General features: G+C 55.6%; 1 protein-coding gene across 1 annotated transcript in view; it reads left to right on the forward strand.

Moving 5' to 3' along the window:
* The window catches only part of PPL (periplakin), a 28,211-nt gene extending 7,735 nt beyond the window's left edge, over nt 1–20,476 (forward strand). Inside the window, exons 2-23 of the mRNA XM_086622512.1 lie at nt 2,043–2,142; nt 2,676–2,830; nt 3,228–3,348; nt 4,196–4,310; nt 4,550–4,596; nt 4,724–4,885; nt 5,330–5,437; nt 5,952–6,047; nt 7,042–7,164; nt 8,323–8,469; nt 9,193–9,344; nt 9,833–9,930; nt 10,224–10,381; nt 11,274–11,452; nt 11,557–11,695; nt 12,494–12,687; nt 13,505–13,655; nt 13,953–14,036; nt 15,010–15,126; nt 15,790–15,882; nt 16,374–19,029; nt 20,436–20,476. Of these exons, the coding sequence (XP_086478638.1) occupies nt 2,043–2,142; nt 2,676–2,830; nt 3,228–3,348; nt 4,196–4,310; nt 4,550–4,596; nt 4,724–4,885; nt 5,330–5,437; nt 5,952–6,047; nt 7,042–7,164; nt 8,323–8,469; nt 9,193–9,344; nt 9,833–9,930; nt 10,224–10,381; nt 11,274–11,452; nt 11,557–11,695; nt 12,494–12,687; nt 13,505–13,655; nt 13,953–14,036; nt 15,010–15,126; nt 15,790–15,882; nt 16,374–19,029; nt 20,436–20,476 (5,236 nt within the window). The remainder of the gene's footprint in view (nt 1–2,042; nt 2,143–2,675; nt 2,831–3,227; nt 3,349–4,195; nt 4,311–4,549; nt 4,597–4,723; nt 4,886–5,329; nt 5,438–5,951; nt 6,048–7,041; nt 7,165–8,322; nt 8,470–9,192; nt 9,345–9,832; nt 9,931–10,223; nt 10,382–11,273; nt 11,453–11,556; nt 11,696–12,493; nt 12,688–13,504; nt 13,656–13,952; nt 14,037–15,009; nt 15,127–15,789; nt 15,883–16,373; nt 19,030–20,435) is intronic.
* Nucleotides 20,477–20,740: the final 264 nt, after the last annotated feature.

Raw genomic sequence — 20,740 nt, forward strand, 5'->3', positions numbered from 1 at the left:
CCCTGGTTTACACGGGATGATGCAGGTTAGAAGAAACCCCAAAGTGGGGTTTTGAAGAGCTGCTTCTCCCACGGCAGCAGGATCCAGCCACCCACCCCTCAGCTCCCAGTGCACCCCTGCACCCTCCAGCTGTGGTTGTGGAACAGAAAACGAGACTGACCCGTGCAATGATTGCAACGAGCCCTTCGTTTGCTCCTCTGCTCGGAAATACCCGCGCGGTTCCTTTCTGCTGATGCCAGAGGGCCCATAATCGCAGCAATCTCATCCGGAGGTGCCAGGCAAGCAGCAGCAACAGACACGAACCACCGGCCTCGCCGAGTACCATCCCGATGATGCAGCTTCTATAAAAAGAAGAATTCAGTGTAAATCCTGCCCACGCCAGGACTTCCCGGGAAGCATGAACTTTGGTGGAGCTGTCAGATGCTACGAGGCTCCCGCAGCCCTGGGCAGGGTTTGGGGTAGGGAGGAACAAGCCCAGAGCTGGGGTTTGTTTCGTTCTTGCTCCGTTGAAAGTGGTAGCACACATGGCAGGCAGGGATGTGTCCTGAAGCTCAGCAGCGGTGCCAGGCAGGAGGCTGGCCGAGCGTTTTCCCCTCAGTGCCCACATTGAAAAGGCAGTGAGCTGAGATGTCCCCGAGGTGCACAGGACCGACGAGGCCACGTAACTGCTCTTCCCTGCTGGTAGCTGAGCACTGGGACATGTCCAGGGAAGCCACTGCAAAGCCCTGGCAGAGGACTGCCTTGGTCAACAAGCCCTGCTCACTCTCAGCTTTGGCCCACCACGCCGTGGAAGACATGAGGACATGCCTCGTGCTGTCCTGGAGAAGCTCATGTGGTCAACCCCTGCCCCGTGGTGGACGTGGGGGCTGCAGGACCCCTTGGAGCTGGGCTGATGGAGCTGCTGGATGCGCTGTCCACTTGGGGACACCAGAGCCCTCCACACCATGAACGAGCATGGCTGGGATGCTGGCGCTCCACCAGACCCTCTGCTCTCCCCCAGCCTGCCCCACCGCCCTTCAGCCTTCTCAGGAGACACACAAGTCATCTCCTAGCAGCTGTAACAGCAATTCACGCTTCCAAGCGCCATATAAAGATTAATTCTACCACCGCGTAACGAGGTCATTAAGGCTCATTATCCCCACTCTCTAGGGTTGGGATTGGAGCGAGCCAACCCTTGGCGTCAACCCACACGGTGGCAAAGCGGCGCAGCCAGGACATGAGCCCCGGCCTCGGCTCCATGAACCCTCCAGCTGCAGGGACAAGCAGCAGGAGAGCCGCGGGCAGCGCCTGGCACACCGCCCTCCGGCGCCGGCCCTGGCACGCCACGACCTCTCCTCGCAGCCAAAGCGAACCGATTCCAACGACCCCGGCTACGCAAAAGCTGCATCACGGGTGGCTCTGACTGTGCCCCAGCTCAGCCGTCGCTGCGGCGAGTATTCAGGCTGGCCCTGTGCCCTGCCAGCCCCCCAGCCTTGGACCACCGTCGCCCCGGGAGCGAAAAACAGCGCCCAGCGAGAGACAAAGCACCGAAAGATGGGTGCGACGTGTGCTGCCCCGTCCTTTTGTTTGGTTCAGATTGGGAATAACTGCGTGGAAAGCGAGGAAGCCCTGCCCATGGCATGGAGCGGGCACAGCATGGGCTCCCAGGGCTGTGCCCCAAAGCGGGGTGCACGTGGGGTGGGGGGGTCCAGGTCTCCTCTGCTTCTCAGGCTCCCCCCTTTCTCCTCGTTCCCCGCAAACGGCTCTCTCCGTTCTCGCTCCGCGGCCGAGGGAGGCTCGGGCTCGCCTCTGGCACTGCTCCCGTTCCGGCGTGCGGGACGCACCGAGTCCCTGCCCGCCACCCCCCTCCTGGCAGAGCAGGCGGATATTTTGGAAAAAGTGTTCGAAAGGCAGCAGTGAGTCACACGCAGCTGCGGCCCCCGGCAGCCCAGCTGGCCCCTGGCCACCCCCCGGGGTCACGGCACCCCGAGGGCAGCGGGTGAGGGCTGTGGCCGTGTTTGGGGGGTGACGGGGCTCCCTCTTTTTTTTTTTTTCCTCCCCAGTATCTCCAGTAAAGAGCTGACCGAGCTCATAGAACGCCTGCAGAAAAATGCCGACCAGGTGGAGAAAAATATCGTGGAGACCGACTCCCGAATGCAGAACGTAAGCGAGCGGGGGCTGCGCGCACGCGGGCTCCTCCGAGCATCCCTGTGTCCCCCCGGCTCCCTCCTGCCGCAGCCCCTCCTGCTTCCCTGCTCTCCTACGGTGCCCTGCAGCGGGCACCCGGGCTGCCATGATCCATAAGGAGGGGTGCCCAGGTTCCCCCAAGTCATGGGAAGAAGGTGGGAGGGTGGAACAGGCAACAGGGCCCCGAAATTTATCCCCACCCTGGGCAGCGTGGGGGATTCTTCCCCACTGTGCAGAGCAGGGATGTGCATCCCTGGACGTGCGTCCCAGCAGGCAGCTGGGATGAAGGAGAAGGGGCCCGAGCCATCCTCCTCCTCCTCCTCCCAAAGGGCCGGGTGCGTGCCAACGTTCGCAGCCCCCCAGCCGTGGGGCTGACACGGGCAAGGGGAAAGCAAACCATGCCGTGGGGAGCGTGGGAGGTGGCACAGCTCCTGCCCGGCGGGACGACCTCTCGGGTACCATTTTGTTTTCCCCTGGTGACCCTTCCTCGCCGCTCCCTGCCCGCCCAGGACCTGCACAAGATCAAGGCCTGCCAGCTGGCGCAGTACAAGGACCTGACGGCTCAGAAACTCACCGAGTCCGACAAGCTGCTCTACGTGCTGGATGGGGACGCGGCCATCGCCCGGCACATGAAGCACCCCCAGGGTGACATGATCACAGAGGAGTGAGTAGCGGGGTGGGGGGAGACCTGTCCCCAGAGCCTTGCTGGGGGGGTAGGATGCTTCTCTGGGGGTTCTGCTCTGCAGCTGGGGGAGACATTGAACGTCTTCCTCTGCCCCAAGCCCCGTGGGGTGCCAGCTGCCCGCCGCGCAGGCAGACCATGCTCTCCCCCAGCACCAGCCTGCCCAGAGCTGGTGGATGTGCTGAGCAGCCCTTGGCCAGGGACGGGTGTCCGGGAACCTTCGCCTTCTCCCTCCCCAACCAATTGCACAACGTGGCAGCTGCCAGCCCTGGGCTCGCGGGGTCCCTAAGGACAGTCCCCCCTGGGAGAGGATCATCTACAGCTACCGATGCTAATGCCCACGTCCTGCATCTCACCTTCATCCTTCCCTTCCTGGCAGCATCCGGCAGCTGAAGGAACGAGTGGCAAACTTGCGTGTGAAACACGACCAGATCTACAGCTTCCCCCAGCAGCACATCGAACCTCAGGTCAACTGGGCAACAGTGATCGAGGAGAAACAGGTACCAAGGGGACCGTCAGGGCCACTGCCTGGTCAGCAGCACCAGCCTGGGATGGGCAGGACCTTGTGCAGGACCTTGATGCACAGAGAAAGAGGCTCCTGGAAACCTTCTTGGCTGCTTGATACTGGGAGCAGCAAACAGCATGGGAAGGAGGTGGGGTGCTGGGTGCCAGGGGACAGTGTGGAGGTGGTGAGACAAGGCCAGCTGCTGTGGCTCCTAGGGCTCAGCCTGGCTATTGACCTCTTGGGCAAACCTCTGCCCTTCTCCATCCGAGGACAGAGGCCGCGCTTCCTCTCCAGGCAATGTTCTCCAACGCCCCACTGTCCTGAGAGTGGAAGAGCTTCTCCTTCTGCCCAGTCTGCGCTTCCCCCGTTTCAATTGACGCCTGTCATCTCTCATCTCTCATCTTCCTACCACACCCCACCCTGCAGAGCCCGGCTCCCTTTGCTCAACAACTTCCCTGTGGTCACGGGAAGGATGCTGTTAGGTCCTCCCCAAAGCCTTCTCCTGCCAAGGCTGAACCAGCCTCAGCCTCTCCTCTTGGGTCCTTGGCTTGGCACCCCCAGCCACCCCCTGCTTTGGGCTCTACCCTGTGGCCCTTCCTCTTCATTTTATCCCAGCACCACACTCTTCCAGCCAGAAAAGGGTTAAAACCCCCAAAATGGCCTTCCCATGGCCACCATCCAGCATGGCCACCTTCACCCACGGGCTCCCAGGCGCTCACACGCTGCCAACACCGGAGCCCAGCCAAGCCTGACCAACGTGTCCATCTCCAAGAGGGGGTTCCTAGACCTCAGCCAGCGCATCCCATTCCTCCCTTGCTGACCTCAGCTTCCATGTGCCACAGGACGCGTTATGCAGCAAGGGCTTCGGGACCGACCTGCCACTAGTCAACAGCCAAGTAGAAGAGCACAACATCTTCCACAATGAGGTCATGGCCATCGGCCCACACATCGCCAAGGTCAGCTCTCCTGCCCCTCTCCCTGCTGCCCCACAGGGTCGGCCCCCTCCCAAGGCACTGGTGAAGGTGAGGGCATCCCACCATCCAAGCTCCTACACCCTGGGTCAAGTTGGGTGGTCGCCCAGATCCACACCTGACCTTGGAGTTGAGCGTCGTACACCGACTCCAGCTTTAATCCCATAAACCCCACATCCCCCTCCCTCATCCAGCCCCTAACTCTTGCCTCGCTTCTCCTCTATCACCAGGAATTCACGAGCGACTTCCAAGCCAAATACCAGAAGCTGCTGGTAAGAGACCTCTGAGATGCCGGGGGCAGAGCCCTGGGCAGAGATCCCTCACCAGGGTGGCCAGGCACCCCCAGGGGACCCCTGGAGATGAACTTTGGGCTGAGCTCTACCCTCTGCTCCTTCCCAGGCTGGCTCCCAGCAGCGGCAGCAGGATCTGCATTCCCTGCAGGACTACATGCAGCGCTGCACCAACAAGCTCTACTGGCTGGATCAGCAGGCGAAGGACAGGACCCGTTACGACTGGAGCGACCACAACCTGGACTACCCCAGCCGGCGCCGCCAGTACGAGGTCCGTGCGCGCTCACCTGCAGCCCGGCCCCGCGCCGCCTGGGCACTTTGCAGGAAGGGAGGTGGGCATGGAGCCGTGGGAGCAGGCTGAGGGTTGGATGGGGGCAGGAGACATCCCTTCCCCTGTGCCTCAGTTTTCCCCACTCCATCACGAAGCACTTTGAGACGTCCAGATGATAACGCATGGATAGTAAGGTTAGTCTTTACCTCCCACCAGTGATAAAGCAATGAGGAAGGTCGAGGGTGAGCTGCCTCATTCTCCTCTCCCTTATCTCAGCATTCACTGGGCAAGAGGCAGATCTTTAGCAACATCTGAAGGGAAGAACGTCACGTTTTCTGTCTTGTGGAGCTGGTCAGGCCCTTTCAGAGTAGCTCGGTCACAGGACGCGGCCAGGGTGTCCCCTCTCTTTGCATGGGGATCAGTATCTCACCTCTCTCCATCTAGAACTTCATCCACCGGAAGCTGGAGGAGAAGGAGGAGGCCATCAACAAGCTGCACGCGGATGGAGATCAGCTGCTCGCCCAGAATCACCCCGGGAAGAACGCCATCGAGGTGAGCATCTGGGATGGGTTCCAGCTTCCCCACCCACCCTGCAGCTCGGGGGACTCGCCCAGCCCTTCTCCAGTGCGGGACCTGGTGCCAACATGACTCTTGACTTTACTTCCCGAGATGCCAAGCGGGAAAAACGCTCCTTCACCTGCAAGTGTGTAAACACCATCGGAGGAGCCGAGATAAACCTGAGTAGCTCTTCCCATCTTCCTCATTCCTGTGGCGATTACGCTGTGCCTGCCTACAAAGGATAAATTATGGTGGCAAGTTCCACCTTTGATGGGAAAATGGACATAAGGCCACAGGATTTGCCACCTCCTTCCACCCAGCCCCACGCTCCCATCGGAGCATCCCAGCTTTGGACACGCTCTCTGGTATTCCCATCCTAGCATTGACCTGAGAGCATCTGGGTGGCTTCCGAGGCAGCCAAGGAGTCGTTTGCTCGAGATGGAAACGGGTGTTTTCCGGGAAACGTGGGGTGTCCTGCTAAGGTCCACCTCCTGCCCCTGCCTTGCAGGCTCACATCGAGGCGGTGCACGCCGACTGGAAGGAGTACCTCAACTTGCTGATCTGTGAGGAGAGCCACCTGAAGTTCATGGAGGACTTCCACAAGGTACCGCGTCGCTGGGGACAGTGGGGCACTGTTTGCCCTGCACAGTAGGTGCTGGCTTGCAGGAGATCCCAGAATACCAACAAACTCCAGCTGCTCTGGAAATGGGGTAGAAGAGATTGAGTCCTCAAGTCTCAGGGCTCTTAAGGCTCGGAGGACCACCTTGAGCTGATATAATGAGTCATAATTGCTCAAGCACCAGAGGTCAGCAATTGCTTGGCCAAAGCATGGCTTGGAGAAGGCATCTGCTCCAATTCCGGGGTTCAAGGGCCACAGCCTGGCGTCGGCACCCTTGTCCGCAGGACAGCGGAGGTGTCTTGAAGAGGTACCTCCCCCCCAGAAGAAGGCACGGGGAGACCTTGCATGCTCCGCTCGGAAGCGGAACAGGTCCGAGGGGGAGGTCGCACCTGCAGAAAGCAGAGTTGGCCCCAGCTGAGCTTTGCAGACGGGTGTCTGCTGGAGAAATTGCATCTGCCAGCCAGGGAGGCTCTGCGGGGGAGCAGGTCGGGCTGGATTCCTCTCCCACAGCCTGGGCGTGTTGACGACGTGATGAGTCTGTTGCCAAAGCTGAACCGCGGTGCCCAGCCCAGGCAGGGCCTTTTGTGGGCATCTGCCAGAATGACTGCCCCAGGGGGTGGTTTGTGTGTGGAAGGGCCTGGCTCTGCCTTCTCCTCTGTGCTGGCAGTGGTGACACCACGCACCGTCATGATGCTGTCTAAGGGAAACAAAATTGAGGGCAGGGAGAGGTGGGATTCTACAACTCCACAGGAGAACACCATGGAATAAGCTGCCCCTGGTTGTCTTTCCACTAGCTCTGCTGGCCTGAGCATGGGAAATAGCAATTCCTCACCTTTCTCCATGGACTTCTTGGTGTCCAGATGCCCATCACAGCTCCTGGCTGTCCCTGCTCTAGGCAGCATGAGGACCAGGGTGCTAGGGTGGGTCTCTCCATGCTTCAGCAGGACCCTCTCTCACAGGAGACTTTGCCTTTCTGCAGTTTCAGAGGGACACTAAGGATGCCCAGGACCTCTTGAAGAAGGTGGATACAGACCTGGACCAAAAATTCAGCCCAGAGTTCAAGGACAGATACCAGCTGGAGTCTCTCCTCCGGGAGCTGGATGTGAGTATTGGTGCAGGCAGGACCGAAGGGGAGGCAGCAGCAGGAGCCATTGCCCCTCCAACACCGAGGGAGGGACATCCCTGCTGGAGCAGGCATCTAGCCCAGCTTTCAGCACGGCGAGCAGGAGGACGGTGCTTCCACCTCCCTGTGCCCAGCCTTCACTCGACTCTTCCATCCCCTCTAGCTAGAGATCGCCTCTCCCATGGCAACGGAATTGCTCACTGGGCTGGTTTTTATTTGTTCTCTCATTGAGTTAGCGCTCATTAAGGGCGGGAGCATAATTAGACCTGCTGCCAGAGGAGGTTGTGGAACTCGCTGTGCTGCTGAGAGCGGTGGGATCGCCCACTTGGGAAGGGCTGTGCTGAGCCGAGGCGCTGGCCCGGCCCCAGCCCCGGCGTGCTGCAGCAGGCCCAGCTGATGCACGTGTTCTGGGACAGCTGATAGCTTCTCCCAAGAGCTGTCACTCTCCTCCTGTGTGCTCCATCCCACTCAGTGTTATGGGATGGGTACCCACCTGCACATCTAGAGATAGATCTACTGATGGAGAGCCTCTTCATGGGGCTCTAATTAGAGCTAATAGCTGAGAACGGGGCTGTCCATCAACTTTGGACAAGGGCGTGTAGTGACAGGACACGGGGGCAATGGCTTTGAACTGAAAGAGGGGAGATTTCGATGAGATCTAAGGAAGAAATTCTTCCCTCTGAGGGTGGTGAGGCACTGGACCAGGTTGCCCAGATGAGTTGTGGCTGCCCCATCCCTGGAAGTGTTCAAGGCCAGGTTGGATGAGGCTTTGGGCAACCTGGTGTAGTGGAGGGTGTCCCTGCCCATGGCAGGGGGGTTGGAACTGGATGATCCTGAAGGTCCCTTCCAACCCAAACCGTTCTGTGATTCTATGATGCCACACAGATGCGGACCATACACCAGGGAGGGCCTATTACGGACATGGTCCTGGTCCTCAGCCTGACCACAAAAGTAGGCAGGAGAGTGCAGGAGCACTTGGTGTGGGAACACAACGGCTGCAGAGCAGGACCCAGGAGATGTTTTCACTAGCAAAAGCAAAAGAGAAGCTGTGGCTTCTGTCCCAGCAGTGTTGGTACAAGCCCAGGAGCTCATTCTTCCCACATTTCCCTACTGATTTTGGTCATTACCCTGTGCTAGGACCAGGAGAAGGCCTTGGACAAGTACGAGGCGGTGGTGAAGTCCCTGCAGGAGCGCAGCCAGCAAGTCCTGCCCCTGCGGTACCGCCGGGAGATGCCGCTCCAGCCCGTCCCCGTGGAGGCTCTCTGCGAGTACGAAGGCGAGCAGGTAACATCTCCCTCGTCCCGTGGGGAGGGACCGTCTCCTCGGAGGGGGGCACTGGGGATGGAGGAGGCACTGGGGGAAGGAGCAGTTTCTGCCCGTGCCCAAGCGGCGACGGGGCAAAGGAGCATTGCAGGAGGGGTCTGGGAGGACACAGCCCCCGTCTGCCCTGCGGACGGTGTTGCCTATCACACGCCCTTCGGGAGGTTGCGACAGCCCGGCTTGGTTCCGTTCCCACATTCCCACACTCCCTGCGAAAGTGTCCGGGCATGTTTCCGATCAAAGAAACTCACCCCACCATCACAGTCCCGGCGGGTCATCCGCATCCCCCCCACTTCCAGCCCCACCGCCAGGACTGACCCCCGGGATGGGGCACAGCAAAGCCGGGCAGACGCCGCGGGAGCCCGGAGAGGAGCGAGCGGCTCCGGCTGACTCAGCTGCCCGCTTCTCCGAAAGGGAAAGCCGCAGCACAGCCTGGGAAACGCCTCCTCATCTCCGTCCTAGTGGGAACGTGCTCGTGGTGGCTGTTGCAAGAGGAGGAACGGCTCTGTAGCTGGAGGCTCAGGGGAGGGAAGAGCAGGCGCAGGAGTTTTTGGCAAACGGGAGATACTCGGAGAAGCGAGTGGGTGCCAAGAGGAGAGATTGGGGTTTACGCCGGGGGCTGCCGACGCGGAGCAGGGCTGGGTGGTGTTTCCTGACCTGCTGCTGTGACTGGTTCCTGTCCCGCAGGGCCAGATAAGCCGAGGAGCCCACTACACCCTGCAGAAGAACAGCGGAGACGTTTGGGAAGTGGCGGACAGCTCAGGGGACACCATCAGCGCCCCAGGGGTCTGCTTCATGATCCCCCCGCCCGACGCCGAGGCCATAGCGCTGGCTGACCAGTACGTGCCCCCCAGCTGCCCCCAGCCCCCCGGACCCTCCCGCTGCCCCAAGCAGCCTTTGCCTTCACCGGCCCCAGGCCACCCCATCAGCGCTCACAGGGAAACAATGCCTGCTCGAAGCCTTGGGCTTCTTCCCGGAGGGATTCCTGCACCCTCCTGCTTGCACACCAGATCAGAACCAGTTCAGAACCACATAAGTCCTCCCTTCTATGGTGGGAGGAGCTGCCCACCCCTCCCTCAGCACCTGCCTTTGCTGCCTGCCCCCTGCTCTCACCCCTCGGGTGAAAACACTGCTCTTACCCCTTTGCCAACATGGGCTGAAGGTGCCTCTCCCCAACTCACATCATGGCCGCTGCGAGGGGCCAGGTCCCAGGAGCCCCTCCGGAGCTGCACCTTGTTCCTGGAGCAGCAGTGGGACGGGTGCCAGGGTGACGGAGGGGGCCGAGGGCCCGACTCTGACCTCATGGCCACACCGTCCCATTTTGCAGAATCGCCCATCACTACGTGACTGTGAAGGAGAAGACTGTCAACTGCAAGTACGTCCTCCAGCAGCGCTACGAGGGGCTGAAGGCCGACAGCATCGGAGGTGCGGCTCTGCAAGAGCGCCTTGGGGCTTGCCCCTTCCCAGGCACCTTGAACTTAGGTGGTGGCCCATGTCCACCCCCACTGGTGGGATGTCACCGAGAGCTTCCCATCTCCTAAGGGTCCTTGGGGACCCCAGTGCTGGGACACGTGCAGGGGCAGAGCGGCCAGACTGTGGTCGCAGCAGGCAGGGCTCAGGGAGCGGAGGGGGATGCGGGTTTGCGTTCACCAGTGGGACTGAGCCCAGACCCATCTTTTAGCCGGCTCTAACTTGGTCCCTGCTCCTCGTTTATCCAGATGCTGCATCAGTTCGGGGACGCCAGCTTCTGGCAGGGCTGGAGAAAGTGAACAGCGACCTGGACAAGCAGGAGAAAGCAATCACAGCGAACCTCCGTCCGCCGCTGGAGCAGAGTCGGGCTGTGCAGGACAGCACTGAGCGCTCCAAGGACTTGAAGGTCTGGGGCTGTGGAAGCAGATCGATGGTGCCATACAGGGACCGTGGTCCCAGGGGGTCTCCAGGGTGGTCCTCACTGTAAGCACTCCCTGAGCCCAGGAGCACGCGGGCATGGATTGATGCTTACAGCTGGCTGCTGCGTCCAGTGGAGATGGGGAGCAGCCCTTTGAGCAGCCTCAGAAGCCAAAACCTTTGCCCTGCTCCTGGCCCAGCTCAGTCATGGGAAGGTTGAACAGGGAAAAGGTGATGGCTGCAGAGAGGGGAGCCCTCAAGTTTCCATCCTGCCCATATTCTGAGCACAGCAGGGACACTAACTTTGTCACCACCATCACCAGCTCAGAAAGGAGCAAGATGACACTTATGGTCCAGGGAACTGTTTTTTCCTTGTGGACCTGTTCTGCTCCGCTCCAGTGCTGGTAGCGTCCTGCTCCTTTCCTCTCCTTCAGAGCCCTAATTAAGCCAGGCTCCACACCACAAACCTCCCCTGGTTTAGGAGGAAGTTCAGGCCCTGGTTACATCACCTGCCGAGGGCTGTGTTCAAAATCCAAGGGCCACCACAAGTGAAAGCAAATTGTTCCAACTGCCTGCAGCACTTCGATGTCCAGGCTGCATCCCTCAGGCTGCAGAGCCCAACAGGTCCAGATGAGTCCAGCGTGTTCCTGACTGAGCTAGAGCTGGTGGGAACCACTCCCCATCCAGAGTTTCCTTGCTAAGGGCTAGCTAGCCTGCCCCAGAGATACAAGTCAACAGAAAGTCAATAGAAAATATCCATTTGTCCCCTACACGAGCATCCAGCCCTGACTTCTCTTCCCATGCTGGACAGCCAAGGGTCAGCTTCTTTGTCTCCACAAGGTCCTAGCTCAGTTGCTCTAAAGGCTTTATCCCTACTGCAGAACATCACCAATGAGGTCCGTCGCATTGAACCCGAGAAAACGAGGAAGATCCAGGAGTGCGAGGTCTTCATCGAATCCGTGCCGAACACTGGCAGTGCCACCTTAGTGAAGAACAAGGTGGAGAACACCAACAAGAAGTACGACCGCGTGGTCCAGCTGCTCAGCGCTGCCCAAGAGAAGTAAGTCATATGGCCTTAGTGATGGCTGAGCCTGGCATGACGTAGGATCCTGTGGGAGACGGGTGCAGATGTGTTTAAACACCTTTCCTCTTGTGTCCATACAGAGTTGAGGTGGCCACGCACCTTGAGAAGAGCCTGCAACAAGGGCGAGACCTGCTGTCTACCTATGAGAACAAACTGGTCATAGATGACACGGTACCAGAGGACTTGCGGGTGGTAGACTGTAAGAAAGAAGAGCTGCTGGTGAGTGTTTTCTCCAGCTAGTTTTCCACCCTATTGACGTGCTCCACGTACAAAACCGCTTTCCAAAAGCTGGGGTGATTGGTCCTCAACTCACAAGCTTGAATCAGGTGGTAGAGGGGTGGCCTCCCCCAGCTGGAGACGAGACCTCACGTTAACTGCAGTGATCCCCACCACCTACTTCAAACGTGAACCATTCCCATCCCCAAACCAGAAATCAAATCCCAGTTGAATACTTGTGATTTGAGGAAAGGGCTAATGGAGAAGTGAAGGATAAAATGGTCTGGGAAAAGCAATGCAGAGGCATCCTTGAAAGAGATGGACCTGGCAAGGCTTTGAGAACAGTTATCGCTAGGAAAAGCTACCAACCAAAACTGGCAATCCTTCTGCTATAGAAAGGCCAAGAACTGGCTAGGACAGAATTTTATGTCCTTCTTCAGCTTTTCCATCAACCCCCCAGGTCCAGACTAGCACGCAAAAGCTTTCACAGCTCCTTCTGGAGTTGCTGCACTGGCAGGAACAGGGTTTAAGGCTTGCGTGAGGAGCACCAGATACTTTGCACACAGCATGCTTGCTTTTAAAGATTGACAGGTGGGGAAGGAGCAGGATCTGGCTTTTCTCCCCACCAGGTTTACCAGATGGCTCCGCTTACAACACAGCCTCTAACTTGCTTTTCTCCACCACTCATAGCACTGCTGCAGCTCAGCCGTTCCTCAGCATCCTCTGCAGCTCCAGTGCAGCTGGAGTTGATGGGGAACGTGTGTAACCCCGGAGAATCCCTCTCTCCTGCTTTTTCTGCAGGCCATGGGCACCGAGCTCCAATCCAAGAGGTTCCTGCTCAACGAAGCAGAGCAGAACTTGCTAAGGACAAAGACGTGCTCCAACACCCTGGCCAGCAAGTTCCAGGAGCACTGCCCCGACATCGAACGGCAGGAAGCTGAGCTCTACAAACTCAACCAGCGCTTCAACAACCTCAGCAAGCAAATCGACCACAGGTGAGGCTCTAGGATAGGATCTAGCTAGGACTGGACCAGCCTGGAGAGCTGGGATATTTACAGTGGAGTTGGAACCACACTTAAATCATATAATCATAGAATGGTTTGGGTTGGAAGGGACCTTCAAAACCATCTAGTTCCAACCCCCCTGCCATGGGCAGGGACACCTTCCACTACACCAGGTTGCCCAAAGCCTCATCCAACCTGGCCTTGAACACTTCCAGGGATGGGGCAGCCACAGCTTCTCTGGGCAACCTGGTCCAGTGCTTCACCTCGCTCAATGTAAAAAATTTCTTCCTTAGATCTACTTTAAATCTTCTCTCTTTCAGTTTAAAGCCATTGCCCTGTGTCCTGTCACTACACACCCTTGTCCAAAGTCCCTCTCCAGCTTTCCTGTAGCCCCTTTAGGTACTGGAAGGTGCTGGAAGGTCTCTCCGGAGCCTTCTCTTCTCCAGGCTGAACAGCCCCAACTCTCTCAGCCTGTCTCCATAGCAGAGGTGCTCCAGCCCTCGCATCATCTTTGTGGCCCCCCTCTGGACTCGCTCCAGCGAGTATCTGGAAGAATCTGGAAGAGGCATAGGAATGAGCGGTTCTAGAGGGCTTCCAGGGAGGTCTAAGGAGGAAGAGAGTGAGGTTCCTGGCATGCACTGGCTGGGTAGATCTGGGCAACCTTTAGGATGAAGTGTTCTTGCAGCAGAGATAGGGTCTTTGGCTCAAATGTGTCTTTAGGGAGCAGGGGAAGCGGGGGTGGGTTAAGAGGTGTTTGCAGAAGACATGAGAGATGTGACTACTGAAGCTGAGCCCGCTGCCCCTACAGGACACAGACGCTGCAGAAAGCGAAAAGCGCCTATTCCAACTACCGCACCAACTACGACAAAGTCAACCAGTTCCTGTGCAACATACCTAACTACGAGCCCCAGGAGACCGACAACATCCAGCAAGTGGAAACGAAGCTGAAGAACCAAGCGGTAATTCTTTGTGAGAGCGAACGCCCTGGGCTGCACGGGGAGAGGAGAGGGAACAACATGAGTGGATAGGGAATAGAGTTCAGACAGCTCCTGAACATAAAATAGATACATATAAAGATTTATTAGCTTTATTTTTACCCCATAAGGTCCCACTCTCCTACCTGTGCCTTGGTCACATGTAGCAGGGCAGCTGAAGGTTGTGATGCTTGGTGTTGCAATTTTAATGGCAGCCCTCAAAAAGGCTGAACGGAGCGTTTGGATTTTGTCTTCCCTTTGACACGTATCTCTGTACGCCAGGCGCTCCTCAGCGACATTGCAAGCAAGGAACAGGAGGTGCAGAAGGTCTCCACCACAGCTCAGCAATACCAGCAGGCAGTGAAGGTAAGGACCACAATTCTGCTGGTGGGAGAACTTTAACATAGACTCATAGACTGGTTTGGGTTGGAAGGGACCTTTAAAGGTCACTTAGTCCATCACTGCTGCAATGAGCGGGGACATCTTCAACTAGATCAGGTTGCTCAGAGTCCCATCCAACCTGACTTTGAATGTTTCCAGGGATGGGGCATCTACCACCTCTCTGGGCAACCCGGTCCAGTGTTTCACCACCCTCAGTGTAAAAAAAAAATTCTTCCTTATATCTAGTCTGAATCTCCCCTTTTAGTTTAAAACCATCACCCCTTGTCCTGTCACAACAGTCTCTACTAAAAAAGTCTCCATCTTTCTTATAAGCTCCCTTTAAGTACTGAAAAGCCACAATGAGGTCTCCCTGGAGGCTTCTCCAGCCCAAGTAACCCCATCTCACTCAGGCTGGAGAGGTGTTCCATCCCTTTGATCGTTTTGGCGGCCCTTCTCTGGACCTACTCCAACAGCTCCATGTCTTTCCTGTACTGAGGACCTCAGAGCTGAACGTAGTACTGGGGGGGGGGGGGGGGGGGAGGGTGTCTCACCAGAGCAGAGCAGAGTGGGAGAATCACCAACATCCTACAAGTAGCCATCTAAAGAAAGCCTAGTGCCCTTGCTCAGTCAACTGATGAGCTAAAACCAGGTTATATCTGCTCTGACGTTGACATCACGTGGCCATTGACGTGGCAACTGGCTCACTTATTGTCTGTGAATGGAGGGTTTCCATTCCAAGCCCAGTGTCGGTAACTGGAAGGTCAGCACGCACGTGCAGCTGTGCTGTCACGGTCACAGGGCAGCACCCAACTCAGAACCTGCTGGGAGGTCCACATCCCACCATCCTCAGCAACACACAGGTCAAGGGAAGGAGTCATTAAAGGCAGGTTTTAGGAGGACCCTGTGCATGAAGGCGACCCAGTAATCTCACTTTCCTCCTGGGAACTTCTTCTCACAGGACTATGAGTTGGAAGCAGAGAAGCTACGGTCCATCCTCGACCTAGAGAACGGGCGGAACGGGTACACAAGCAAGAAGCCCAGGCTCCAGTCTCCGGCCGCAAAAGTGAAAGAGGAGGTAAATAAGGGGTGGCCAACAGCAAGCTAGAGCAGATGACAGCTTATGAGACCAATGGGAAGTTCACAAACAGTTGTTTTACTGTCAGCAGCCCCAGCCCTAGAGGTGACTGCAGGGGAGGGCAGAGAATCAGGGGAGGAAGACGTTTTTCATCATTCTTAACCCATCAAGTTTTTTGGACTAGGCTGGCCAGAACAAGAGAGGGAAAATACTGCATTTAGCACTTTCCTTCTGAAAGGGAAAAGGGGGGAGAAAAGCCAAGAACCTGAAAAGTTTTCCCCTCTCCAGACTTCCAAACGAAGAGCGAGATTTCACCACCAAAGACGGTGTACCCTAGACAGAAATACAGGAAGAGAGGGCCACAAGCTACTTGTTTACGCAGGATCTGTTCCCTGCCCGCCTCAAACTCATCCTGCATAGAGGCAGGCAGAAGTGTCCACCCGGTTCTTCCTCAGCTGCATCTTTTTTTGCCTATCTTGAGTAGGAAACATACAGTATGACCACGAGAGCGCACGAGGATTGCTCTTCCGCCCTCAAAGCTCAGCAGATGACCACTGTAGGTTTTTAGAAGAGCACCCAGGGCTACTGTTGTTTCTATTCAGCAAGCCTGACCAAGCACCCCTGGTCCCACCACCTCTTCTCAACGCGTTTTTTGTTCTGTAGGAAGCTGTTCTGGCAGCCAAGTTCACCGAAGTGAATGCTGTGAACAAACAGAGGCTGCAGAACCTGGAGTTCGCTCAGAGCCTCCTGCGACAGGTAAGCGATCGCCAGGAGCAACGTCATACTGGAAGGACAGTCATGTCAATAACACTCACGTGTGCCTCTGCTGTTACAAGTTGAACTGGAAGCACATCCAGCTCGTGTTTCTTGCCCCCAAAATCATCACTCAGCAGACACTTAGGTCAGATAGACGACCCCTCTGTGCTTCCCCATTCCATCTCCCACTCATCCTAGGAAGCTCCACATCCTTTTTAATGCTTCTTTTGCCAAGCCCGTGCCAGAATTAGTGTCTCTCGTGGCTAAAAGCTTTGTTCTGCAGCAACAGGCATTGCAGAAAGCTGGGAATCCAAAGGCCATTCAGGAGACACCTGTTTGCAAATACCCCTGGTCAGCGTTTGCAATAGGCCACCTCCAGTAACCAAGCTCAACATCCTCCTGTCATTTTGTCACAGGAGGCACTAAAAATAAGCACCAAGTTATGATTATTTGGGGTTTTTTTGACTACACGTTCTTTTTTTCAACAACAGCAGCCAGAGGTTCAAGTGACACAGGACTTGATCCAGACAAAAAAGTCCGTAAGGCCCGTGGAAGAAGTCTGGAAGTTGAAGAAAGAGCTCGAGGATGAGATTCAGCGTCGGCAACAGCTAGAAGCGGAGATCGAAGCGATTCAGAGCAACATTGTCCACCTGCAAAGCCAGAAGCCCCAAGAAACTGTCATTAAGAAGGAACTGCTGAAGAAAGTGCCTGACCCTCAGCTGGAGGAGAGCTTCCACAAGCTGCAGCAAAACCTAGCAGAAGAGCAGCGCAAGAACCAGGTGCTCCAGGATGAGCTGGAGGCCCTTAAAATCAGGCTGCGTGTCCTGGAGCACGAGAAGAGGGAAGGAGGGCAGGAGTATATAGTGAAAGAGGTACTGCGTATTGAACAAGATAAGGCTCAAGCCGATGAAATCCTGAAGCTCAAAGAAGAACTGGAAGAGCTCAGGAGGCAGGAAGGAACCAGGGAGAACGAAGTCATCCTGTTACGCCAACAAATTGCTGTGCTGTCCAGCGAGAAGAACAAAGAGCAGGAGAAGGTAACGGAGAAGGAGGTGCTGAAGCTGCAGAACGATCCTCAGCTGGAGATGGAATTCCGGATGTTGCAAGAGAACAAGCAGAGGGAGAGCGCCCTTCGGCAGAAGCACGAGGAAGAGCTCAGCTTCCTCCAGGACAAACTCAAACGTCTTGAGAAGGAACGGGCCATCGCCGAGGGCAAGATTACCGTCAAGGAGGTGCTGAAGGTAGAGAAAGACTTGGCCATTGAGAGAGAGGTCAATGAGCTCCGGCGCCAGTACGAGGATGAGAAGTCCAAGGGTCGTTCCAACCAGCGGGAAAAGGCTGAGCTGCTCAGGAAGATCCAGCTGCTGGAAGAAGAGAACACCAAGGTGGTTGTCCAGGAGAAAGTGCGCGAGATTGTGCGCCCCGATCCCAAGGCTGAAAATGAAGTTGCCAACCTTCGTTTGGAGCTGGTAGAGCAGGAGAGGAGGTACCGAGGTGGTGACGAACAGCTGAAGAGCTGCCAGAATGAACTGGCTGCTCTGAGGAACAGAGGGCCACTGGTAGAAGTCAAAGAAGTCATTAAGGAGGTCATTAAGTACAAGAATGATCCAGAAACTGAAAAGGAGCTACAGCACCTCCGGGAGGAAATCATAGAGAGGACAGGAGCAATTGAAAGAGCTGACCTTGAGATCTACCAGCTGAAACAAGAGATACAAGCTTTGAAAGATACCAAACCTCAAGTGCATATGAAGGAAGTTGTTCAAGAAATTCTGCAGTTTCGGGAAGACCCCAAGACTAGAGAAGAGGTAGAGTCTCTGAGAGTGCAGCTAGCAGATGAGCAGATGAAACACATTGACCTGGAGAGGGAACGGCTACTCCAAGAAGAGAAAGTAAGACAGAAGGAGGAAGAACTTTCCCAGGTGAAGGAGAAAGTGGTCCAGCAGGAAGTAGTAAAGTATGAGCAAGATCCTGCCTTGAAAGCTGAAGTCAACTCCTTCTCTCAGAGCATTGAGAGCGAGCTGAAGCAAATCGATGGCCTCCGTGAAGAACTCCGCAAGCTGCAGAGGAGGCGGTCTGAGCTAGAGCGTCAGCTAGAAGAACTTGAGAAGGAGAGACAGGCCCGCAGAGAGGCTGAACTGGAGGTGCAGAGGCTGAAGATTAGGTTGAATGAGTTAGAAGAACAGGAGAGGGAGACAACAGAACGAGTGACTGTGAAACAGAAAGTGATCCTTCAGCAAGATCCCCAGCAAGAGAAAGAGCACTCTCTCCTCAAGCTGGAGCTAGAAGAAGAGAAGCACCGGAGACAAGTCTTGCAAACCGAACTAGAAGCCCTGAGAAAGAAGCTCCTTTCTTTGGAGAAGATGGAGGTCAAAGAGAAAGTGGTCTTTTCAGAGAGTGTCCAAGTGGACAAAGGAGACACGGAGTACGAGATTCAAAAGCTGAAGAGCAATCTGGAGGAAGAAAGCAGGCGTAAGAGGGAGCTAGATACCGATATCAACCTCCTCGAAACCAGGCTCTCCGAGGTGGAATTCAACAACTCCAAGTCATCAAAGGAGCTAGACTTACTAAGGGAGGAAAACCACAAACTACACCTTGAGAAACAGAACCTGCTGATGGAAACAAGGAGACTGCAGTCAGAGATTGAACTCACAGCAACAGAAGCTCGGGATCTGAGAAACATGACGCACGTGGACAGTGGAATGAACCTGGACTCCAGATTCCAGGCTCTGGAAAGAGAGTTAGATGATCTGAAGCAGTTATCCAGAGAAAAAGACGCAGAGATCGAGCAACTCCAGAATCGCCTCAAGACAGTGGCGATCAAGAGGGAACAAAGAGAGAACCACCTGAGGCGCTCCATTGTGGTCATCGACCCCGACACAGGAAAAGAAATGTCTCCAGAGGAAGCTCATGTGTTTGGCCTCATTGAATGGAGCCTGTTTGTCAAACTGAAGAGTCAGGAATGTGACTGGGAGGAGATCTCAATAAAGGGTCCCAATGGGGAATCATCTGTGATCCTCGACAGAAAGTCCGGTAGGGAGTTCTCAATTGAGGACGCCTTGAAGAGCGGAAGGCTAACCATGGCTCAGTACAACAGTTACCTCAACAAGGAGATGTCGATCCAGGAGTTGGCAGTCTTGGTGTCCGGAAGTACAGATCGCTCCCTCCACTTTAGAAACTTTTCTTAGGAGCAGCTAGTCAGAGCTGCGTCACTTGTTAGACTACCAGATCACTGCAAAATCCTTGCCCTCCTTTGCGTCTTCCAAAATGCTAGAGCCTCTGCCCCAGCCATGCTATGAAGCCACACTGCTTGCTGCCATACGCTGCAGAAAAGCACCACCAGTGGTGGAAAACACATTCGTCAGGACTACAGCAAAACCTTCTCCCCCCTCTTCATCCCTACCGAATCGCTCAACGTAACGGAAACCAAGACAAATAGCCGTAGGAGTGATGTACCCCAAGTCCAAAGACTCAGTAGAACCTGCAGTTTCCTCAACATATACTCACACAGTCGCATAAAAAGCTGTATACAGCAGTCATTAGAGAGCCTGAAGGTCGAGATGACTCCGAGGTGACTAGCCAGGAGCTGGTTACGCCAGCTGCATGTTGGTAAGCCAGACAGCTTCATCGCGGACAACCGACTAAACGACGGGATCGTCCTCTGAGAAAACCAGCTCTGTAAAAACAAAGGCGTGCCGCGCATCCCAGTTTGGTATCGCCACGTTCATCCCTAAACACCATCATTTTGTTCACCTGCGTGCCTGTGCTGCTGGGGGTGGGAGGGGAAGAGCGAAACAGAAGTTGTTTGATGGCGTCAGCCGTAGATCCAGGAGGAGCATTCATCCACCAGAGGTCACCAAGAAGTACGTGAAGAGATGGCAGTGTTGCCCAACACACAAGAGGGTAGTGTAAAGCATGCAAGTAACCAAACGCAGAGTGCCTTCGGAACACAGCTAGCTCACCTCGTGGTTAAAAGCCATTCGTGCTGGTATTTTACTGGATGGAGTTCCATGCAGCTACATGTTTCATTTACTTGTGTAAGGGAATGGGAAATAGAGGGGAATTCTATTTATAGTACAAAATAAAACCGCAGTGGATCCAAGCAGAAGTTGTTTTTTCTTTATTAATTACGGCAGCCTCTTTGGCTTTACAGAAAGATGCCAGCTGAGAGTCAAAGTTAAAAAAACTAAGACTCTTCCTTTTAGCTGTTGACTCTTTTTCCAAGAGGAAAATTGCTGGAGCAGCGTTAGAGCTGGCACTAATTAGCAGCGTTAGATGGGAGCGAACCGCACTAACAAATGGGACTGCAGCTGCAGGAAGAGAGGGATGGCACTGGGATGGCACCAGGGGCTTCCACATCTAGAGCACATTCGTTTCCCTTTTCCCAAATCTCAGCTAATACCCGAACCCCAGTAAACTGCTGTCAACAAGGGCGGCCATGAGCGTTCACCGTGCATCCACCCCGGCGTTGGGGGCTGACACCCTTGTTTTACCTTTGCGAGTGACATGATCGCGCAGGATCCCACTGCTGCTCTCGTTCTTCTCGTTCTTGCCAGCAGACGTCAACTTCGAGCATCAGCAGGAGCACATTGAATGAGAAGACACAATCCTACCACCGCAACGGCTAGAAACGGAGCTGTAAATATACTTGCCACGTAAGAGACTCGAGTTAAAACACTAAATAATTCATTACTCACTCAAGAAACAGATCATCAAGAGATGATCATCTAAGCTGACACGCAAACTCTTGAAAGCAAAGTCAGGAAGCTGGAGGTAAGGAGATGGAAAAGAGCATTTTGGAAACTTTGAAACAATTTATTCAGTCGTTCTGTACAAGATTAACAGTTTTCATACCACCCCC

The sequence above is a fragment of the Tauraco erythrolophus genome, chromosome 17 (genome assembly GCF_009769465.1).
Source record: "Tauraco erythrolophus isolate bTauEry1 chromosome 17, bTauEry1.pri, whole genome shotgun sequence".
Lineage (NCBI taxonomy): Eukaryota > Metazoa > Chordata > Aves > Musophagiformes > Musophagidae > Tauraco > Tauraco erythrolophus.